This window comes from Suricata suricatta, chromosome 17 (assembly GCF_006229205.1).
Source record: "Suricata suricatta isolate VVHF042 chromosome 17, meerkat_22Aug2017_6uvM2_HiC, whole genome shotgun sequence".
Classification (NCBI taxonomy): domain Eukaryota; kingdom Metazoa; phylum Chordata; class Mammalia; order Carnivora; family Herpestidae; genus Suricata; species Suricata suricatta.
The window spans coordinates 22,671,502-22,695,624 of record NC_043716.1 but is presented as its reverse complement, the minus strand read 5'-3'; the positions used below and the strand labels follow the sequence as shown (position 1 = coordinate 22,695,624).

The following is a 24,123-nucleotide window of genomic DNA, read 5'->3' as shown; positions in this document are numbered from 1 at the left end:
TTGTCAAGTGAAAAAAGGCTACAAAATTGTGTATGGTATCTCACTTTTGTTAAATATATATACATACATACATAAAAGAGAGACTAGAAATCAGAATGTTAATAGAGGATGACTTTATGCTTTTGTTGTCTGAAATTTTTTAACTATAACTTGATTACTTTTACTAAATTATCCCTTCTTGGGGCACCTGGGTGGCTCAGTTAGTTACGTATCTTACTCTTGATTTCATCTCAGGTCATAGTCTCATGCTTGTGAGATCGAGCCCTGTGTCGAGCACTCCACTGAGCGTGGAGCCAGCCCAAGACCTCTCTCTTCCTCTGCCCCTCTCTCTGCTCACAAGTGGTCTCTCAAAAAATAAAAAGCTATTTCTTGACGTAAGGGTTTAAAAGCTCTTCTACTTGAGTCAGGGACTAATTTTTTCCTGAGGAAAGAAAAACAAGCTTATATCATTAAAATAAAAGGATCTGAGGAAGAAAGTAATTTGATAAAAATTGTCATCTGGCACTCAATATAAACCAATTCTTGTTGTTCCATGTCAAAATTTAAAATGGGAGAAGTGGGATGGTTGCTGTTCCCTATATTTGTTTTGATGCTGTTGGCAGAAGGCTTATGTTTCTTTCCCTTGTTATTTTCCTCTGGGTCCTCATTTAGAAATAAATGAAAATAACAGTAAATAATCATATCTTGAAGGAGGGAAAGGTGCCTTGAAGAGTGTTTCTTGGACTTTAGGAAGGAAAGTGCTGTTACAGAATGTGAGAAATCCTGCCCTAGGCTATAAGCAGATTAAATCCTTTCATCTTCCTGCCTAGCCTATGTTTTCTTAGATTCCTGCTGTTCATCATAGGTTACCTTGACTCTAGAGGGGGCGGTTTGGGGCAACCAGGGACACACATATCGGCTTTTAAATCACTTGAGAGAGTTTGGATTGTACTTCTTGGCTTAATATTTCGGAGGTGATATGGTCATTGGAAATGGAGGAAGGTCTGTTTTGTTCTCTGTCTACCGTGAGAGAAAGGAACGGAGTTTTCCTGGGTTTAAATCTCAACTCGGATATAAAGTTGTATATCCCAAGACATTTATTTGTTTGTTAAGTTTATTCATTCATTTGGAGAGAGAGAGAGGGAAGCAGAATTCCAAGCAGGCCCAGCACTGTTAGCCCAGAGCTCAGTGCGGGCCTCAAACTCATGAACCTTGAGATCATGACCCAAGCTGAGATGAAGAGTTGGACACAACCGACTGAGCCAACCAGGCACCCCTCAAGACGTACATTTAAAGGAGTTTTTTCCTCCAACTTTTTATTTGAAAATTTGCAAACTTAAGGGTAAGTTGAAAGAACACTAGAGTGATTATTTGTTGGCTACTACCTACATTCAGCAATTATTAACATTTTGTCAGATTTGCTTTACCTAAAAATATATGTGTGTTGTATAGGTATGTGACATTTTCTCGCTTGCAGAAATAATAGGGTTTCTGTGTTTGTAAATTTCTCTGCAGAGGTCATAATCTACCTAAATGCTATGCGTAGTAGTAGATAATACTGTAGGAAGAGACGAAGCTACCCTGAAGAAAAAGGAACATAATGTTTGTTTTTTCTTACTTAGAATGAGCTCATCTTGTTTCCAAGACAAACAATCTTCTATGTAGCTCACTACCTGGGTAGTTATTTGCAAATTTTCATCTTCTTGGCACTTCAGATAATCATAACATGTTTTGAATCTAGTATATATTTCTCTTTGTTCTAGATGATCCCTCTGATAAACCACCTTGCCGAGGCTGCTCCTCCTACCTCATGGAGCCTTATATCAAGTGTGCTGAATGTGGGCCACCCCCTTTTTTCCTCTGCTTACAGGTAACTTATTAAGGACTTGCTTGCTTCTCCTGACTTAATTTTATGGAAATAATAAATTCAGAGGTCAGTATAGATTATTCAGAAGGACCATACCTTATTAAATCAATTCCTTCTGTGTCTTCCACTATACATTTTACCAGTGAAAAGTTGGAGGGCAGAGCAGATGAATGACACAGACTGTTGAATATTCCACATTTCTGTGTCAACTTAATGCTCAAAACTGTTTTTGCCAGTAGATTTAAAGTATTGGGATACAAGAAACAGAATTGGAGGATTATTCCTTTTCATATTACTTGTGACACTGTTTATTGTCTTACTGCAGAGTGATCTATGGGCAGGTGACAAACAAGGGAACAAATCATTCTGTGATTGATGATAATAATAATACTAGTAATTATAAGTGCTCACTCAGTGGTCAGGCACTCTCGAGTAACTTACAAGAATTAACCTTTAGTACATCACTATAACCCTATGAAGTAGGTATGATTAGCATCCCCATTTTATCGAGGAAACTCAGGCAAAGAGAGTTTAAATAATTTCCTCAAGGTCACACAGCAAATACATATTTTATTGGATCCAAGACACTATTGATTTTGAGAAGCATCCCAATTTTAGGAATGTTAAATGACTGATGGAAGTTGTAATTTACTTTTTAGTACAAGATGAATCCTCATTTCACAGTTGTAAAATATGAAAAAATACATATCTCAGAATTGCCTAAATACTTTAAGTATGGAGCTAGGATTCAAACTTAGTCCATCAGATTCTAGGGCCTATACTCTAATCAAAAGAGAAGATGTCTTAGGAAAAAGTCTTGCCCCTCCCCAATACTTTTTCTCTGTGAGGGCCACTGAAGAGCTAATGATCATGAATATAATCATCCTCTTGTGGCTGCAGACAAGATTGACTGATTTCTTAAAAACTCCTCATAAGAGTACAGTACCCCCAAACCATTTTCTATCCTGTAAGAAAGCATTTCAAAAAGTTGTTTTTTGGTAACTTAATTTTTCCTTTCTTTTGCAGTGTTTCACGCGAGGATTTGAGTACAAGAAACATCAAAGTGATCATACTTATGAAATAATGGTAATGATGAAGTTGTAGGGAATTTCCATTCGTCAAGTATTATATTGAGAATGTCTTTTTTTCTTCATCTTCAAGTATCTCCTTCCCCTTTCTTTCCTCTTCTTCTGAATTAGGTAATCATTTCTCAGTGAGTTGTTTTTTTTCTTTAAGTTATTTTGAGAGAGAAAGAGAGTGTGTGCGTGTGTGTGTGTGTGCGCACACACGAGTGTGGGAAGGAGGGTCAGAGAGAGAATCCCAAGCATCGATCCAGCAAACCGTGAGATCATGACCTGAGCTGACATCAGAAGTCAAACGCTTAACTGACTGAGCCACCCAGGCACCCTCTCCCCCTGCCCTACATAAGTGTTTTAGGGGCTTAAGGATCTATTAAGGCATTTAAGTCAAAAAATCATTTTACATACTCATAGTTTTGGAAGGAACTTAAAAGTCCTTATTAAGGGGCACATGGCTGGCTCAGTTAGTAGAGCATGACTCTGATCTTGGTGTTGTGAATTCAAGCCCCATGTTGGAGGTAGAGTTTACTTTAAAAAAGTTTAAAGATCATGTATATATATAAAAAAAAAAAGATATGGGCATCTGGGTGGTTCAGTCAGTTAAACGTCTGACTCTTGGTTTTGGCTCAGGTCATGATCTCACAGTTCATGGGTTTGAGCCCTGAGTCAGGCTCTGCACTGACAGCACAGGGCCTGCTTGGGATTCCCTCTCTCCTCTTTCTCTGCCCTTCTCCCTGCTTGAACTCTCTCAAAATAAATAAGTAAATAAACTTTACCTCCAAATAAATAAAATTTAAAAATGAAAAAATACTTCTTGAGTTTTACTGGTGTAAGTTTAAGATGTACAGTACATTTTAGATTTACTGATTAATATATAGTAAATGAATTGTTGCTGTGTTTTTGGCTAATGATACTATTTTTTTTTAACGTTTATTTATTTTTGAGAGAGAGAGACATAGAGTGTGAACAGGGGAGGGTCCGAGAGAGAGGGAGACACAGAATACGAAGCAGGCTCCAAGCTCTGAGCTGTCACCACAAAGCCCAACACAGGGCTCAAATCCATGAACGGTGAGATCATGACCTGAGCTGAAGTCAGCCACTTAACTGACTGAGCCACTCAGGCGCCCTTGGCTAATGATACTATTATGTGGTTCATGTGGGCAGTGGTGAAGTTTATGTCTGGCACTCTTTCCTCTTTTCTTGGAGAAATTGGTTACCCTCTGAGAGTTAAGTTATAAAATGAACATAGAGTGAGTGGTGTAATACATAAAATCACTTTGAAGAGACAGACTAGCTTATAGGCCAGAGTAAGATGTTGGTGTAACTTGATTGATTGTATTGTTGCCTCTAAGGAAGGAATGAGAGGTAGATGCTGGTAGTGTCCTTCCGAGTTCTAGCCAGAGGAATGGGCCCTTTAACAAGTGAAAATGAATATCTGGTCTACTTGGCAGGTATGTGTATCTTTGTTAAGATAGTTTTGTCAGTTATTAGAACGTAACTCTTAGTTCACCAAGTAGTTTTCTTATATTTGCCCTCCCATTGACTTTTTCTTACAGGAAAGAATACTGGCTAGGCGTCTTAACAGTAATAATCTCACATTGTGGATTAATCCATTGATATTTGTATTAGTTTTCTTTTGCTGCCATAGCAAATTATCAAAAATTGGGTGGCCTAAGACAACAAAAATTTATCATCTCACAATTCTATAGGTCAGAAGGCTGTTAAGCTCACCTGGCTTGCTGTAGGTCCCATAATGTCAAAATGAAGGTGTTGCCAGCCTGGGCTTTTATCTAGAGGCCCTGGGAGAAAATCTGCTTCTAGTCAGCTTTCAGTCTACTTCCATTCTCAGATTAATGACAGAATTTACTACCTTGAGGTTATAGGACTGATGCTACAGTTCCCTTAATTGGCTGTTGGCCAGGGCTTGCTCTAGGCCTCTAGAGGCCTCCCTTCCTCCATATTTGAAGCTAGCAATGGCCAGGAGTTCTTGAGGATTATTGATGAAATGCCTAGAGCCTCTCTGACTTCTGCCTCATCTTTGCTGAATCTCCAACTCTCCTGCCTCCCTTTTTTTTTTTTAAAAGGAAATTTTATTTATTTATTGTAAGTAATCTCTACACTCATGGGCTTGAGCTCACAATCTCGAAATCAAGTGTCTCATCTTCTTCCAACTGAGCCAGCCAGGCACCCCTCTCTCATCTCCCTCTTCTACTTTTTTTTTAAGTTTGTTTATTTAGAGCGAGCGATCGAGTATGAGTGAGGGAGAAACAGAGAGTAGAGAGAGAGGGAGAGAAAGAATCTCAAGCAGGCTCTGTGGGGTTAACACAGAGCCCCATACAGGGCTTAATCTCACATCTCATGAACCATGAGATCATGACATGAGCCAAAACCAAGAATCCCTGCTTATCCAACTGAGCCACCCAGGTACCCCTCCATCTTCTACTTCAATTTTTTTATTTTTATTGTTTTAATTTTTTTTTTTACATTTTAAAATTTTTTTGAGAGACAGAGAGAGAGCGTGAACAGGGGAGGGGCAGAGAGAGAAAGAGACACAAAATCCAAAGCAGGCTCCAGGCTCTGAGCTAGCGGTCAGCACAGAGCCCGATGCAAGGCTCAAACCTATGAACCATGAGATCATGACCTGAGCCGAAGTCAGACGCTCAACCAACTGAGCCCCCAGGTCCCCCTATCTTCTACTTTTAAAGGCTCCTGTGATTACATTGGGTTTATGTGAATTTTCCAGGCTGCTCTCCATATTTTAAGGTCAATGATCAGTTCCTTAATTCCATCAGCATAACCCCCTCAGCAGTATCTATTTAGTATTTGATTGAATAATCAGGAATCAGGAATCTTGAGGGGAAAGGGGCACATCTTTGGAATTCTGCTTACCACAGTGCCATATGTATCTACTTCAGTCTTAAAAATTTAGAAAGGGTGAATTTTAGCATCTCTGAGTTTGATTATTTTTGGGGTCCTGTTTAAGATGAGTTTCTGGGCCTACAATGCTGAGAGTTAGAGTCTAGTCCATAATTAATTAATTAATTAAAGAAATGCTCCTTAGTAAGTGTTCACACCCAACTGGCTAGAGTTTCACTCTCTCTCTCTAAACACTTTCATCCTTCTAAATAGTTTCTCTACTAATTATAACATTGGGAATAAGTTTTTTTATATTAGACTTTGTTTCACAGAGCATTATAGGTTTGCAGCAAAATTGAATAGAAAGTATAGAGATTTCCCATAGATCTTCTGCCCCCTCTCATGCATAGCCGCTCCCATTAACAGCATCCCCCACCAGAGTGGTACATTTATTGTAACTGATGAACCTACACTGACACTGCATTATTATCCACAGTCCATGTTTACATCAGAGTTCACTCTTGGTGTTGTACATTCTGTAATGTAATATATAATGTCACATATCCACCATTACGGTGTCTCACAGCGTAGTTTCATGGCCCTAAAAATCCTCTGTGCCCTGCCTGTTCATCTATCTCCTCCAAACCCCCACCTCTGGCAACCACTGATCTTTTTACAGTTTCCATAGTTTTTGAGTTGCTTTTCCCACAGTGTCTTAAAATCGGAATCCTATGGTATATAGTCTTTTAAATTGGCTTCTTTCACTTGGTATTTGTTTGAGTTTCTTCCATGTCTTTCATGGCTTGATTGCTCATTTTTTTTTTTAAGCACTAAATAACACTGCATTGTCTGGACGTACCACAGTTTATCCATCTACCTACTGAAGGACACCTTGGTTGCTTCCAAGTTGTGGCAATTATAAATAAAGCTGTTATAAACATCCATGTACAAGTTTTTGTGTGACATAAGTTTTTGCTCCTTTGAGTAAATACTAAGGAGTGCAATTGCTGGATCACAGGTATAAGTATGTTTAGTTTTGTAAGAAACTGCCAAACTTGTCTTCTGTAGTGGCTGTATCATTTTGCATTCCCACTGGCCACAAATGTGAGTTCCTGTTGCTCTACATCTTCGCCTGCATTTCATATCAGTGTTCTGCATTTTGGCCATTCTAATAGGTATGTAGTGGCATCTCTTTGTTTTAATTGGCATTTCTCTGATAAACTATGATGTGAAACATCTCGTATGAAAATTTTTTATCTCTTTTGTCAATTGCAAAATGAATGAAGGGTTGGGAAAATGTGGTCAAAGTATCTATGACTTGAGTTCATTTCACCAACATATTTGATCTTCAGAAAGCTGGTTTCAAGGGGCGCCTGGGTGGCTCAGTCAGTTAAGCGTCCGACTTTGGCTCAGGTCATGATCTCACAGTTCGTGGGTTCGAGCCCCGCGTCAGGCTCTGTGCTGACAGCTAGCTCAGAGCCTGGAGCCTGCTTCCGATTCTGTGTCTCCCTCTCTCTCTGACGCTCCCCTGCTCTCGCTGTCTCTGTCTCTCAAAAACAAAAAACAACAACAAAAATATAAAAAAGAAAAAAAAGAAAGCTGGTTTATTCTTCTCATATTAGCACAAAAGTGCCTGGAACCAGAATACAAATTTATTTGAATTATGAAAACAATTTCTTTAAGGATAATTTAATGTAGGCAGGGTAGATTGATGGTTATCCACTGTAGGAAAAGTGACCATGTGCTCTCTCTAGCTGTTCTGGGTACCTCGTCTTCTGCATAATCCTGAAAGCACTAAATTTCACTCCAAGTTCAATTAATTCTTCTGATTACATCATCCTTTTCTCACATATTCAACACCCATACAAACACATTTCAGAGTTCTGTCCTTTGGGGAGTTTTTGGACGTTCTTAATACTCCTTTTTTCCCCTGCAATCTTATCTGTTCCCAGATAAGGAAAAGAAGAATCCTTCCTTCTGTGGGAATGATGACCATATTTTGGCTTTCTATACATGAAGCCACTAAAAACTTGATTTTTTCTTTTTTTTTTCATATGAAACCACAGAAAACTTTAAATTTTTTTTAGTACTTTTGTCATCTCACAGTGCTGTATTTTTGGAAGTTACTCATGCTGTGGTAGGTGGTGCATTAATCAAGATTTCTGAGTTCTATGCCTATTTTTGTCTTATAATTCTTAGAACCTTGAACAAGTCAAGGTACCTCTTTCTGCCACACCCTTTATACCAGTGATCTTAAAATGTTGGTGCCTAAGAATCACTTGGGAACTTCTTAAAATTGTAGGTTGCTAGGCCCTGCTCTTAGAGATTCTGGTTAGTTAAGGCTGAGATTGGGTTCAGGATTTGAATAACACTGATTCATCTTTAAGAAACTATCTTATGCCTATTTAATTCATTTTTTGGGTATAGAAAGTCTTTCTTATTTCACAGTAAGGTTGGTGAGGGCTAATTAATATTCTAAAGTATAGTTTTAGAAATAATATAGGTTCTTCAACCATGAATTGTCCTATGTATTTGCTATAATACTTGCCAGATTGATTATTATGAATATAGACATGGACTCTGAATATATGACTTAAGGTTCTCTTGGATCTCCTGGGACCTCATGTGCTGGGCATATTCAATAGTATGTGCTCAGATAAAAACATTGCTTATATCAGCGTAATTTCACAAATCATGGTAAAAATTTTTTTGTCATCAACAAAAGGCATAACAACTTCTAAATGCCTGTGTAATTTGAAGACCTCTTGTGTCACCTTTTTAAAAAAAACTTAGAGAAAATTTTATGCACATAGGTACTTCAAAATTTGTGGTGTAACATAAGGAAGGGTCAGGAATTCAGATTGGGCACAGTGGGGTGGCTTTCAGTTCCACTGGGTGTGTTAGAGGCTAGAAGTCCACGGCTTTTTTCACACCGCTGCTGGCATCTCAGAATGGCTTGAACTGGTTGGGAGTCAGCTGAAACATCTGAACTGTTACTTCTCCAGGTAGCCTTAGGGCTTCTTCTCCGCATGTGGCCTGTCTGCATGGTCTTTCCAGCAAGAAAGGCCAGGTTTCTTACATGGTGGTTCAGGGTTCCCAAGACCACAAAAATGGGAGTGGCCAGGCCTTGAGCAAGTCACAGGTCCAGTGCATATTAAATGAGAAGAGACTGCACCATGATGTGATTCTAACTTACTACCTCTTAAAACTGTCAACTCATAGCCTATCTTGTTTCATCTAAACTCCCACTTTTCCAGGTTATTTTGAAGCAAATCCCCCAGATATCATTCATACCATTTCATCTATAAATGTTTCACTAGATCTCTCTAAAATCTAAAAGTAATTCAATCACTTTTCACATTTCCAATCATGTCATAAAAGCTTTTTAAAAATATCTCTGTTCCCTTCTTTACCCCTGAAATAATTACTGATCTGATTTTTATCACAATAGATCAGCTTTGCATATTCTAGAACTGCATATAAATTGATTCATATTGTATGTGCTCTTGTTTCTGGTATATTTTTGAGATTTATTCATATTGTGTCTAGTAGTTCATTTGTTTTTATTATTGAATAACATTCCACAAACATGACACTGTTGTGAATATGACACTGTTGATGGATACCTGGGCTTTGCCTAGTTTTGGGCTTTTATGAATGAAACTGTTTCGAGCATTCTTGTATAAGACTTTCTGTGGACATATATTTTTGTCTTTCTTGAATAAATACTTAGGACTGGAATTGCTCACTAGTTGTAGTGTTTTATACCTCTGCCAGCAGTGAATGAGAATTCTGATTGTTCCACATGCTTGCCAACTTTTAGCTTTAATAGTGGGTTTCATGAGTGTGTAGTAGTATCATACAATTTTTTTTAACCTTTATGGTGTGTTTTCATTGGAATACAGATAAGGTCCATACATTTCAATTGGTTTCTTCTTATGTGTGTGTGTGTTTTTTTAATGTTTATTCATTTTTGAGAAAGAGAGTGAGCTCAAGCGGGGGAGAGGCAGAGAGAGAGGGAGACATATAATTCGCAGCAGGCTCCAGGCTCAGAGCTGTCAGCACAGAACTCAAAGCAGGGCTTGAACTCACGAACCAAGAGAGTCTGACCTGAGCCGAAGTTGGCTGCTTAACCGACTGAGCCACCCAGGCACCCCTCTTACCTGTTTTCTATTCTGTGGGTACCTCTCCCCTAACCTCACTCTTTCTCTTGTTTCTTTTGGTTTATTTGATTTTTTTAAAAACATTCTTTCTTTGTCTTACAGATATTAATACAATTTGGATTTTTCTGATTAACATATTCTTCTGTCTTCTGTGTTTTCTATAAATGGGTAGTTACATATAGCGACTACATCAGATTTATTTATGATCATTGTGTAGATCTGTTCATTAGGGATCGCAAAAGTTATCTTTTAATCCTAGCACTCTTAATTTATGAGATAAAACAATTCTATAAAAAGAAACACTTCATCATTATGTGGTCACCCTGAGGTAAAGTTTGTATAGGAAAGGCAGGATAAATGACATTATTTCCCTTATTGTACTGGGTCTGAATATATGAGTTGGTTCCCTGATTCCCTAAATATCTTCTAGATATTTAGAAGAGTAGATGTGTTTCAGTCTTTTGCAGTTATTATCCTTTTAATAATGTTCAGAATGTTTCATCCTTGGTTAATGGGAGCATCTATAAATTGGCCTCTGAATCCTTTTGACATGACCCTTATAGTCTTTGAGAGTGTCTTTGCTTTCCATTATGACAAAATGTTCTGGTCTCATCTGGTACATTTTCTGACTTAGAATCAGGTCTTTCTTCAAAGAGTCTGGTTTCCTTTAGTGTGGAATAGTATTTAGTGGCTGCATACTACACATTAAAAGTGTTCATTGCTACTGGGTTGGTCGTTGTTTCTGGATTTTCTCATTGAACAGTGTTAGGAAATTATTCTTTTGAGACAAAATATATCATAAGTTGATACTAAAACTTTCAATTCAAAAAAAAACCTTTCAATTCAAATATAAGACTATAATGTTCTTACATAATCTCACAGATTTTATATCTTTTTAACCCACGGCACAATTACTTACTTCCTTTGCTTTATCCCATAACACATCTGCATACGATAACCTCAGAAAAACTATGCCAACACTATTGAAAACAGTTGGGTTTTTTTTTTGAGAGAGAGAGAGAGAGAGGTGTGGGAGTGCTCATGTGAGTGGGAGAAAGGCAGAGAGAGAGAGAGAGAGAATCTTAAACATATTTCACACCCAGCATGAAGCCCAACACAAGGCTGTATCTCATACTGTGAGATCATGACCTGAGCTGAAATTAAGAGTAGGCCGACTGAGCCACCTAGGCACCATAAGATTTTTTTTTTTGGCAGTTCTTTTACTTTTAAGGTGTATTCTACCAGAGATAGGTAATCAAATCGTGTTTTAAAGTCATGTGGGATAGTTTCTGCGATTATGCCTTGAAATTAATTAATGGGTTTATTTGTTACATTTTGCTTTTGATTCTTAGGATTTTAAATTTAGTACTTAGCATCAAATATATATATTTCAGTCAGATCTCAAAACAGGGAATATTCAGAGAGGTTTAGCTTCTATCCTTCACCCTGTTTTTTCCCCTCCCTGTGCCATAGATAACCATTTTTTAATGTAAGGTTTATTCTTCTATAATGGAAGATATAGTCTTCCATTATAAGAAAAATATAAATACATACATATTTGTATTGCCCTCTTTCATAGCTAAGTGGGAATATAGTATAATATTTATCTTTATCTTTTTGCTCAATTTAAAATATGTATATCTCTACATGAGTTACATGACATTTATGAGTGATGATATTTATTGGAGACTCTTTAGCTAATGACGGAAATAGAGGTTGGGGAGATGGACAGCTCTGAAAAATGTTGTATTTCAGGGGATGCCTGGGTGGCTTAGTAGGTTATCAGCTGACTTTTGATTTCCGCTCAGGTCATGATCTCACAATTTGTGAGTTTGAGCCCCAATTCATTAGTTCAAGCCCTGCATCAGGCTCTGTGCTGACAGCTCTCAGGCTTGAGTTTCTCTCTGTCCTCTCTGTCCCTCCCCTGCTCATGGTCTCTCTCTCTCTCAAAATAAATGAATATTTTAAAAAATGTACTTTAGGAGCCTCTCAAAAACCATGAGAATGACAGTCATTGGAGTATGAATTAGCATTAAATTACTGTTTGCGGGGGGGGGGGGGGGGCGGTCCCTTTCTGCATCTGTTCTTAGGCAAAACTTTTTCTTCCTTAGACCTCAGATTTTCCTGTTCTTGACCCCAGCTGGACTGCTCAAGAAGAAATGGCCCTTTTAGAAGCTGTGATGGACTGTGGCTTTGGAAATTGGTAAGAGCTTGGTATTATGGGTTGTCCTGCCCTAGTGGGCTCCGAGAAGAAGGCACTCTTGAAGGGTAAAGGGAGGAGCCTAAGAAAGAAAAGTTGGGGAGCCATATGTTACTTTCCTATTGACTCATGACTTAGAGATAAATTCTGCATGTTATTTTCCAAGACTGAAATGCCTCACAGGGACATGGTATATTTAGTTGTTCATAACTGGGCAGTTCTAAAAGGCCACTTTGGTTTATATCAACATGGGGAAGGTTGGTTATTTCTCTCTGAATAGTGGGGAAGTTGAGACCCATTAGTTACTTTTCCTTTCTAATTTTATGAATTTTTCTTGACTCTAGATGTCCTCATCATTTAAGTGAGTCAGACTTTAGGTAGATGGTCATAGCTTACTTGAGACTTGAGTTTGGGAGACTTCTTATTCACATTCCCTATTTTTAGCTTGCAAATACCTGCCTCAGTCCAGAACTGGACAGCATTAATTGGTGTTGCCCTAGGAGACAGTGACTCCTAATAATAATATTACCACTTTCATTTTTATCTTTTGGGAATATTTTCACACTGATGATTTCATTTTGTGAAGTAGATGGCAGAGGCATTATTAATCACAAATAATCTGAAGCTTAGAGAGTTAAGACAATTTCTTGTTATCATATAGTTTATTAGTGAAGGACTTCTAACTAGATCCTTCCTGTCCTGACTTTCTAGTATAAGTAATCTATCCTAATAATAATAGCATATATCATGCTACCTCCATTATGCCCAAGACCATGAAGAAGGAAACTTGAATTCACTTAACATTTTGCTAATATTTAGTGAGCATCATAAAGTATTATGTACCATGGAGAATACCAAAGAAGATAGAAAAAAATCACTCATGAGGAGCTTGCTAGTCATCTTGGGCCTAGTTTTTCCTTTTTTGCTTGCCATTCTAATGTTCTAAGATGGACTGATCCTCTCTGTTCCCCTTCTCCCTTAGTAAAGACAACACACACACACAAAAAGACTATTGTTTCTCTATCAACTATGGGTAAGACACGAACCTCGGTGGTGAGGGTGGTGGAGCTAAAAATTATGATATGTATCCTGCCCTCAAGAAGCGTATAGTCCAGGAGGAAAATCAAAATATACATACAGATGACTGGAGTACACAAAGCAGAACACAGGAAAAGGGCAAGTTAAGTGCTGGAGAAGAGAGGGGTTGAGAGGGAACTGGAGAGCTTTTACCTCTACCTCTCCATCATCTGGGCATAGGAGTCAGGATTCTGAGGTACAGATTCTCTTTGTGCACTTATAGGTTTAATTTTCTCAAACAAGTTTCTTAATCTCTTTGGGCCTAATTTTTTCTCTGTGAAAGTCAGATAGTAAGTACTCAACAGTACATGGATAGCACAAGGATTAATTTATGTTGTGAATGTTTCTAGCTTAGTGTGTGTCCTATTACAGGCACTCTAGTAAAGAAATGTTTTGGGGTGCCTGGGTGGCTCAGTCGGTTCAGTGTCCGGCTTCAGCTCAGGTCATGATCTCACGGTTTGTGGGTTCAAGCCCCACATCAGGCTCTGTGCTGACAGCAAGCTCGGAGCCTGGAGCCTGCTTTGGATTCTGTGTCTCCCTCTCTCACTGACCCTCCCCTGCTCGCACTGTCTCTGTCTCTCAAAAATAAAAATTAAAAAAAACATTAAAAAAAATGTTTGTTGATGTGAAGTGTTTTATAAACTACAAAACATTATGCAAATATAAAACTGTACTAACATACATTCTGAATGTTCTAAAGTGGTTTATGATAGCAATTCTTTTCCTGAGGACTAGCTTACATGGAAATTTACAGATTTTCTAGTGATCTTCCTTTTTGGTACATAGGAAAGGGCTTTTCAGATATTTTTTCTCTATCTTGGAATAGCAGGATTTGGCACATCAGTTTATACCAAAGTGTGGCTTATATTTCTTTCATTGTTCTGCTGATATCTCTATGATGTTGGTTTGGAGTTCTCAAATTCCAGACATTATACAGATGGGATTTAAAATATGGAAAGAACAAGCCTCTCTTTTTCTCACAATCCTCTAGGCAGGATGTAGCCAATCAGATGTGCACCAAGACCAAGGAAGAGTGTGAGAAGCATTATATGAAGCATTTCATCAATAACCCTCTGTTTGCATCCACCCTTCTGAACCTGAAGCAAGCAGAGGAGGCAAAAACTGCTGACACAGCCATTCCATTTCAGTGTAAGTGCCTCCCGGTATTGGTTAAGAGATACTTAGCTCATCCTTGGGGCCTATTGCAGTAGCAGATAAACAGTGGTTTGAGCAAGTAAAGAGCTTATGGAAGATGAAAGGAGTTAGCATGCAGTTACTGAGAATCAGGCCTATAATGGGGTAAGGAGGGGTCGGAATTCTATACTGAATATCACGGTGCCCAGATCTGTTGTGTTGTCTCACCCACTCTGGGGCTTGTGAACCTGTCAGTCAACTTAAATGCTTCTGTGAGATGAGATGTCCAAAATGAACCAACCTTCCAAGCTTTGGAAGGTTTATGATTGTAGGTATTAGTTATTTAAAGAGTCCAGTATTGCACTCATTATTAATCATCCCAGTGTTAAGTCCAAGAAGCAATTTGTTATTTTAGTTCATTGAGTTGTGGTAGTGTAGCTAAGTAAAAAAAAAAAAAAAAAAAAAAGTCTGATGTAGCCAAGGGATTCATGGGTCTCCTGACAAAACATAACTAAAACTGTGTTGATTATAAATGGACATCTTTCATAAATGACTCCCAGAGCACAAGTAATAAGATCTGAATGTTTCCTTCTCCACCACTACCATCCTCTACCCCTATCCTGATACTCTGTGGAAACCGTTTCGTAGCTGACTGACTCAAAGACTGATGATACATGTTTGGAAAACACTTTGGATGTTAGCATTTTGTTCTCAAATCCATTAGATATTTGTTCCTTATAAGAACCCAGTGAGATAGCAGAGCAAGTGCTTTTGTTTTATACATGAGGAAACTGAGATTTAGAAAGGTTAAATAATTTGTACCTCATGGGACTAGTGGATAGAGCTGGGACCCAATTCCAACTAACTTCCAAATCCTGTGAGGTTTTTTTTGCTTCTCGGTTGGGTGGGATTTGTAAATTGAAATTGTTCTTAAGGGGTAAGGGAGCCAAAGCAGACAGGGTAAATACTTTTGTTTTGTAATATAAAAGAAAAGAGTCTTGTTTTTCTTTTATGTTAAGAAAGCCCAAATCAGAGGGAATTTCCCCATTTTATTTAGAGAATTCCCTAAGTTTTAGTTTCCTTTTTCAGAAATCAGTCTGTTTCCGTAATACTTTATCTTTCTCACTTTTCCCTTTATGAAAATCTTTTGAATTTTACTTACTCTCTCAGACACTGTTTTTCTCCAAATAAAAATCTTTCCCAGTGTTAATGAAGACTATTTCTGTGTCATGTTTTCATGCCAATACTTTACTAAGTAAGAAAACCTAAATTCTTCCAGCTACAGATGACCCTCCCCGACCTACCTTTGACTCCTTGCTCTCTCGGGATATGGCAGGGTACATGCCAGCTCGAGCAGATTTCATCGAGGTAAGAGAAACTTGTTTTTGTTTTGTGTGAAGCTTGTATTTCTACCCTATAGGTTCCATACCACTAAAAAGAGATTTTTGAAGCACTGTAATTTGCAGGGCCTTGGGCAGCCACATTTTCTTCCATTTGAGAGTGCCTTTTCTCATTCATAAACATGTTCATGTGTAAAATGTAAAAGTTCTTCAGACCAAGAACCTATTTCTTACGTTGCATTGATGTTGGCTCTCACTTCCTTAATAGGTATTGGGTTTCTACTTCTCATTCCACCCTTAGAGGGTTTCAAAGTTGTGCAGCTTTTTCTTTTAAGGACCAGATAGTAAATATTTTCTGTAGACCATAAAGTCTCTGTTGCAACTAAACTTTACCATTATTGTATAAAAGTTGCATAAACAAACATGCCTGTACTCCAATAAAACTTTATTTACAAAAACAGGCAGCAGGTAGAATTTGGTCCAGAGGTTACAGTGGGCTGACCCCTGTTTTGTTCATAAGTATATAAAGAATGGTGAATGTAGATAAAAACTGTAGTTACTTATTCATCCATGGAGTTAAAAGCCATGTGAAAGTAACAAGTCTTGATTTATCATCTGATCCACAGTTACAATGCTCTTGGAGATAATTTGAAAGTTTAGGTAACTACAAATAATTTTGCTAGCCCTACCCAGATCAGCATTTTGTTCATGGCAGCTGTTACTGTAAAGCTATCCCATGGCGCTGCTCCTACAAATTGTACTCAACGAGTAGAATATGAACATCTACCCATTGAACTATATAAGCAATATTATCAAATAAATAGAGCCCTCAGAAGGTAGTAAAAAGGTAAATGAATTAATGCAGACAATTTTCTTATCTAAATACTTGGTGTCCTATTCAGAGTTTAGATTTTATGAACAGACTACTTTTGATTTTTAGTATGCTAGCTTTGACTTTATTCTTGGACTCATATTCTCATATTTTTGCTCTCTCTACTGCCTGAAAGACTCTCAGGATTTTTTCCATGACTTCCTATTTCATTTAGTACTATCCTAACCTTGCACTCCATTCAGTACTTTTTTTTAAATATATATATATTTTTTACCTTTAGAGAGAGAGAGAGAGCATGAGCAGGGAGAAGGGTAGAGGGGGAGAGAGAGACAGACAGACAGACAGAGAAAATCCCACACAGGCTCCATGCTCAGCACAGAGCCCAACACAGGTCCTGATCCCCCAACCCCGGGATCATGATCAGATCTGAAATCAAGAGTGGATGCTCAACTGCCTGAGCAACCCAGGCACCCCTCCATTCAGTACTTTTAAACAAGTGTTTGCTTATTTTTTTGTTCATTTCTAAAGCATAGCTACTGTGAAGGTACTCAGTGCTGATGGGTTTGGGATGGGAATTTTTTTCCCCAAACAGGAGTTTGACAATTACGCAGAATGGGACTTGAGAGACATCGATTTTGTTGAAGATGACTCGGACATTTTACATGGTAACATTTTGTTTTTGCAAATATTTTTATTGATTATGAAGTATGTGGTGACATTGTGTTGTGTTGGGTGCTAGGAATAGAAGGATGAATAAGACATGCTGTCTGCCCTTATGGGAGTCAAAATCTAGTGGTTAAATTGCTAAATTTATCCTGTTGTTGTTTTTGGACCCCAATAAAAAAGATCATTTGTGATAATGGTGAGAATATCATGTAATGATAGCTGGTATCCCAGTCTTGGACTGTGTGATCTTTCTTTTGACTGAGGTGAGCTTGCACTGAGGTAATTGGTTGAATGGCCCTGACTGCCGCCTTAGAAGGAAGGGAATCAATGTGAATGCCTTGGGACTTCGGTAGCACCTGATGGTACTAAATGCTCACTGTAAATTTGTTAACCAAATTTCCCATAGTAGGGGAAAAGAATGGTAGTTCTTTAAGGGTTTTTAGACCATGATTGAGAATTTCTTATTTCTCAGAACTGTTAAATTTTTAGCACTTCAGAATTCTCACATAAGATTAGTCCTTTAAGGATTTATGTCAATTCTTTTGTTAAAATGTAGGTACTTAATACCAACAGGACTCTTAAAAGTGAATGGTTAGACTTTCATTGAATCTCTTGGTTTCTCTCTTTCCATGTACATTGAACTATGTATTTAAAATAATCCCTAGTCTTCTTTCATTTTAGTCTAGAATGGAATGTGATACAATAGGTGAATAATACATCCTTGGATTCTGTATGTCCCAAACAGCATCTTTGTTGTTTCTTTCTCTCTCTCTCTCTCTCTCTCTCTCTGTCTCTGTCTCTCTCTTTAATGTTTATTAATTTTTGAGAGAGAGAAAGAGAGAATACAAGTGGGGAAAGGGCAGAGAGACAGGCAAAGAGAGAGAGAACACAAGCAGGGGAAGGGCAGGGGTGGGGGAGGGAGAGAGAGAGAGAACGAACACAAGCAGGAGAAGGGAGAGAGACACACACAGTATCTGAAGCAGGCCCCAGGCTTCAAGCTGTCAGCACAGAGCCTGACAAGGGACTCAAACTCCTGAACTGTGAGATCATGACCTAAGCTGAAGTCAGGTGCTTAACCCATGCAGGTGCCCCCATTGTTTCTCTTTAATCTGTATCCCAGGCAGGAAAGGCAAGTAGAATCCTTGTTGAGTTGTAAATAAGGTTTTCATGATGCATTAACTGGTCTTCTGTCACTAGGAAGGGAATCTGATTCTTTTCTCCATAGGAGAACTCTTTAGGTATTTGTTACATCAGATCTGGGACCAGAAAGAGGCATCATAAAAATTTTACCTTCAGGATTTTCTGTCTATATATTTCTTAAGCTGTTTTCTTCTCAAAATTTCATTCGTCCCCTTTTCTCCCACACAACTTTAAGGAAAGTTGAAGTGACACAGATAGAACTAAAAGAGGAAAGCTTGAAAGCAAACTACTTGAGCATTCACTAGATAACACAGTATCTGTTCAGTCTTCCATGTCAGTCTTCTTTTCAAGCCTAGTACTTGTGATGGTCTTTCTTACCTCGGGTGGTGTCTCCTTAAACACAATGTGCAGATTGCCATTCAGTATTTCTCACATATACCACTTTTCATTAAAATTGTATTGTTTCCTGGCTTGTATCTTATTCATAATGCAAAAAAAAAAAACACTCTACATAAATATCAGCCTTTGAGATACTGTTCAAAAGTACCTACTATTGAAAGTCAGAATTTTTCATGGCAGTAATAGTTCAACTGTGTCAAAGATATGCCAAATCTCTTCTCCAAAGTCTTTATTCTTCAGCTTCAACATTATCAAGAAAACTGTAGTAATGGTTGGTATTTAATTTCACTCTTCATTCTTTGTAGAAACAAGATTTGCAGTTTCTTCCAGTGCTTTTGTGATCCTTTCTGTAATTAATGGGGGCAACAGGAAAAAATCAGAAAGAAGCTTTTGATTAGCAATTCTTATTCCAGTTAGCATTTCAAACCTACAACATACTTGATTTGTGTTCTTCCTACAGTTTCTACAGCCTTGTAAGTCATTTGATTCTAGTTCATTTGAATTAGAATCAAAGCATCAGTTACTGATTGTTATATATGAAGCAGCTTTAACAGAATGTAAATAATCCCTGCCTCCGTTTTCTCTCTGTCTAGTAGCAAACTATAAGATGTTGAGATGGGTGCTTTTTTTCCTTAAGTTTATGTACATATCTGGAGAAAGAGAGAAAGCACGAGGCAGGAGGAGTAGAGAGGGAGAGAGACAGAATCCCCAGCAGGCTCGGTGCTATCAGTGCAGAGCCTGACACAGGGCTCGATCTCACTAACCATGAGATCATGACCTGAGATCACAAGTCAGATGCTTAACTGACTGAGTTACACAGGTACCTCTAGATGGGTGCTTTTTATTTTTTTTTTATTTTTAATTTGCTTAATGTTTTATTTATTATTGAGACAGAGAGAAACAGCATGAGCAAGGGAGGGTCAGAGAGAGAGGGAGACACAGAATCTGAAGCAGGTTCCAGGCTCTGAACTGTCAGCACAGAGCCTGATGCAGGGCTCAAACCCACGAACCGTGAGATCGAGACCTGAGCCAAAGTTGGCTGGCCGCTCAACTGACTGAGTCACCCAGGCGCCCCAGATGGGTACTTTTTAAAAGATGTTAACATTTAACAGAGTTTTGGCCACACTTGAGATCTAAAGGATGACTTGCTGGTACCACAAGAGTGCTTTGTTTATGGCTCCAGATTGCTTATATTAGCTCCTCTGGCAGTGTGACCCACTGTCCAGTGTGGCATTTGTACGGTCCCTGAGCTAAACATTTTCTCCCAGAACACTTCATGAAGGGGAGGGACTGGAGCCCACAAACACCGAAGAAGGAACAAAAAGGGGCTTTCTAAACATAGTTAGAACAGAGAGAGGGGCATATATTTTGTGCAATGACATACCTCAGGCTTGCTTCTGAGTCACTGTGTGGTCTTAGTCAAGTCCTTGCAATCTTGCTTGCTGTTTCTTTGTGTCCACTGCCTGTAAAAAAAGGGTAACACTGATTAGTCAGAGTGTGAATGTCTCTGATGAAAGAGGGTACATAATTGAGATTGGTGTTATTACCATTCCATGATACCATTTCTCAATATTACTGAGCATTAATAATATTCCTTTTATTGTCCCTCACTTACACAACTACTGCAAGGAAACAGACTGGCTGGGTTTTGTATTCCAACCCAGAGCTGATGCCACCAAACCTTTTTCCCCACCCAAAGACTTTTGCTATGATTCATGGAATTTGTCTAATATGATGGGTTTGAATGGTCCATTATAGAGGACTGGGACACAATGGAGGGGTAATTAATTGCATTCCAGCAATTAATTTCCATACCAGAAAGCTGGTCCTGGAAAGGCTACATAGGTGAAGCAGTGTCCAAGGAAAAAAAGTCAGGAAGTTCTGGGATCCCTAAATGACACCATCATATATTTTATTGAAATAAGTAGAAATTATTGGTTCAGAAAAAGATGCAGAAGATATAACTTGGCACTTTCCTGTGTCATGGTATATTTGGGATCTCAGTGCAGATGCACAGTATTGTACCTTTTCCCTGGTGGGCCATCTCTTCCTAGTCTGCTTTTATTTGGGAAAATCTCTCCTAGATTTATGGACTCCCCTTTCCCAGAGTTTCACAAAACCCTGAGTGCAGCATCTTCTAATTGTTGTCCCATAACCTAGGCAAGCAACAGGCGTTAATGAGCTCCTTGTTATGTGTTGGGTCAGTGTTTTCAATACTTCATACAGTTGCCCATTAGGACAGTTTATGCTCCCTCTATTTGGAAAGCTAATTTCAGCAAAATTTCTTGGCTAAGCATGGATACTCCCCTACCTATTTTTTTTTCTTTTAACCTCTTTAACCTTTTTTCCTTTAACATGAGGCCAATTCATGTTGTCAGCCTTTAGATCCTTTAATGGTTTATAGATCAGAGGTCCAGCCTTGTCACTACATATTACCTATCTACTGGCAGTGCCCTTCCCTTTAAAGGCATGTAAAGCATGTAAAGTTTTGTGCTTAGGACATTTTAGACATAAATGCTACTACTCATAATAGCTATTACATACAGCCCTTATGTTTGCCATGCTAATAAGCCCTTCACACATGTGACCTCATTTGATCCTCACAAAACTCTGTGAGTTCAGTATCATCATCATCATCATCATCATCATCATCTCCATTTAGTAGATGAGGAAATTGAAGAATGGAAATATCAAGTAAGTTGCCTAAGGCCGTATAGCCTGCAAGTGCAGAGTCTATGTTCTTAATACTGTACTATACTTAACTGTCTTTACAACCTTGCATTTTTGTTGTTGGGAGTGTGTGTGTGAGAGAGAGAGAGATGTCACATTTGTTATCTTATAGCTTCACCACATTGCTCAGAAGTAGGGGTGGGTACTTTCCCATTTTATATTCAGGAAAGTGCACAAAGGACTTCAAGTAACTTGCCTAGGGCTTCCTAGTTCTTGATTTTAACTATTAGGTCACATAGTCTTCGTTCCCTCCCAGAATTAATCATGAACATCTTGACCACAAGCTTTTGGGAGAGATGAATTTTAAAAAGCTTTGCTTCTGGGGAATACCTGAGTCACGGCTTTGTGCTTATGTGGTTGCAGTAGGGATTTTAATTGGCTTTGTTGCAGTTAAGTCCTCTGAGTTGGTTTTCTTGCCAAGCAAGCAGTAAGTGCCTTCTGTCAGGAAAACAGAGACATGTTGCCAGCTATTTTGAACAATGTTAGAAATACACTGCAGTGGGAAGGAACTGCCTCTGACTTCTGCCCACTTCTTGAAATATTTTAAGGCCAGCCGTTGGGAAACTTTGTTATCAGTCCCTATTGTAATCACAGGAAGACATCTCTTCCCCCAAGGCTGAGATTTCAGGAGTGACTAGGTTATGGGTGGTTTGGGTTTGTTTGTTTTTAATGATCTCTGGTTCTTTGCTTGCCCACTTTACTGAAACTTCCAGTCACTTTAAGTAGAATGTGAACCAGTGCTTCTAATTCTTTTAGTGTCTGCCTTCTTATTTCTGTTCTGCCTGCTGTGCTGTGGTCCTCCCTGGGTTATTCATGTAGTTAAGATTTTCTAATCAGTTGCTGCTATATGTGCTCTTTATAAATAAAAGAGACAGTTTCAAATATGCATTTTCCTCTGGGAGAATTCCAGTTCTCCATTTATTTCTTTGTGTGTCTTTACTTCCCTTTGTTCTTCAGAGCCAGTTGCACAGTTCAAACTGCTGAAATGATCCAGCAGTGAAACCAGTCATCAGTACTTATAGATTTTTTTGGTAACATAGTCTCTTTGGCTTTTTTCCTGGTTGTTGGGGTCCTTTTTTTTTTTTTAAGTAGGCTCTACCAGTGTGGGGCTTGAACTCATGACCCTGAGATCAAGACCTGAGCTGAGATCAGGAGTTGGGAGTTTAACCGACTGAGCCACCCAGACACCCCTTTTTCCTGTTTTTAAAAAAAATTTTTTTTAAATGTTTTTATTTATTTTTGAGAGAGAGACACAGCATGAGCAGGGGAGGGTCAGAGAGAGAGAGAGAGAGGGGGAGACACAGAATCCAAAGACAGGCTCCAGGCTCTGAGCTAGTGTCAGCACAGAGCCCGACACGGGGCTCGAACCCACAAACTGTGGGATCATGACCTGAGCTGAAGTTGGACACTTAACCGACTGAGCCACCGAGGTGCCCCTCATTTTTCCTATTTTAATTAAGTCATTCCCACCCAAGTCTCAGGAAACAATGTGATAAGTTAACATCTTAGAAAAATTACAGAAGTGTGTTTTCAGAATTAGCAATAATTTCACTGGATCTTCCAGGCATTTTTTTCCCTATTGAACTCATCTTGTTATTAGGTAGATAAATGAGATAAGACACACCAAGAGCTTGGAACATGATAAATACTCAGTGTGCATTAGCTGTTTACTTAGTTTGTTGTTGTTGGTTTTGGTTTCTCTTTCTGTCTTGAACTGTTTACTACCTAATTCCATTTCTCGTATAAAAAGAGAGTCCAATATAAAACTTGTGCTTGGTTAGAGACATACCTTATCTGTGATTCTACCTGCCTATTACACCACACAGGCATGTAAAGTGCATCTCACCAGCATAGCAATCTAGGGCCTATCATTCCAAAGCAGTGTGTTAGAAAGCAATGGCAGTGTATGGAGTATTTCATGGTACGTGAGCTTTTATATGGAACAGCCCTATAAATCAAGAAAGAATTCACTTATAGAAAGAATTCTACAAAAAATAAAAAAAAGCAACTTTGTGATTTTTTTAAAGGTTTATTTATTTTGAGAGAGAGAGAGAGCAGAGGAGGGGCAAAGAGAGGGAGAGAGAGAATCCCAAGCAGGACCTGTGCTGTCAACATAGATCCCAGTGTGGGGCTTGAACTCACAAACTGTGAAATCATGATTTGAGCCAAAATCAAGAGTTAGATGTTCAACCAACTGAACCACCCAGGCACCCCTACCTAAAAGAAGTCAGAAAACCATTGCCTTAAGTCTTGAATCTGATATTATTGATTTCTTTAATTGTGGGCAGTTGTAAGGAAAAATAAAGGAATATTGTTTAAAAATTTGAACTTATTAGAAATGAACAAAAAATCCATAGTAGCTAATACTTTTTTCTTTATATGTAAACTTTAAAAAACAATGCATCCACTCACCTCTTCATATCATCCAGCTAGAACTTCTGTTATTTTTATCTCAGACTCAAGGCATAATGGCCTAGATAAAATATTCCTGGTCATTTCCCAGTGATTGAAATTACCTACATATATAGTGCATTTGCTTTAGATTAGATTTTGTTAGATTTTGTTATTTCTTCCTACTAATCTGAGACTATCCTGAGGGCAGGTAGCAGTGAGATACACGGTAATGAGTCAGGATGGAGTATCCAGAATTTATTTCTATTA

The 24,123-nt window shown here is 38.4% G+C and overlaps 1 protein-coding gene and 1 long non-coding RNA gene across 5 annotated transcripts in view; one reads left to right on the top strand and one right to left on the bottom strand.

Moving 5' to 3' along the window:
* Window positions 1-24,123, top strand: part of TADA2A (transcriptional adaptor 2A) — a 48,620-nt gene that overhangs the window by 6,107 nt on the left and 18,390 nt on the right. The window contains exons 2-7 of one of the 2 annotated variants that reach the window (XM_029929367.1): window positions 1,743-1,849; window positions 2,873-2,932; window positions 12,056-12,147; window positions 14,213-14,370; window positions 15,641-15,723; window positions 17,120-17,192. In XM_029929367.1, the coding sequence (XP_029785227.1) occupies window positions 1,743-1,849; window positions 2,873-2,932; window positions 12,056-12,147; window positions 14,213-14,370; window positions 15,641-15,723; window positions 17,120-17,192 (573 nt within the window). Of the gene's footprint in view, window positions 1-1,742; window positions 1,850-2,872; window positions 2,933-12,055; window positions 12,148-14,212; window positions 14,371-15,634; window positions 15,724-17,119; window positions 17,193-24,123 lie in introns of both variants that reach the window. The other variant, XM_029929366.1, reaches the window with a different exon arrangement.
* The window catches only part of LOC115283059, a 32,956-nt gene continuing 27,779 nt past the window's right edge, over window positions 18,947-24,123 (bottom strand). For all 3 annotated transcript variants that reach the window (XR_003904881.1, XR_003904882.1, XR_003904880.1), the window contains exons 3-4: window positions 20,117-20,195; window positions 18,947-19,079 (exon numbers count right to left, since the gene is read on the bottom strand). This is a non-coding gene — a long non-coding RNA (uncharacterized LOC115283059). The remainder of the gene's footprint in view (window positions 19,080-20,116; window positions 20,196-24,123) is intronic.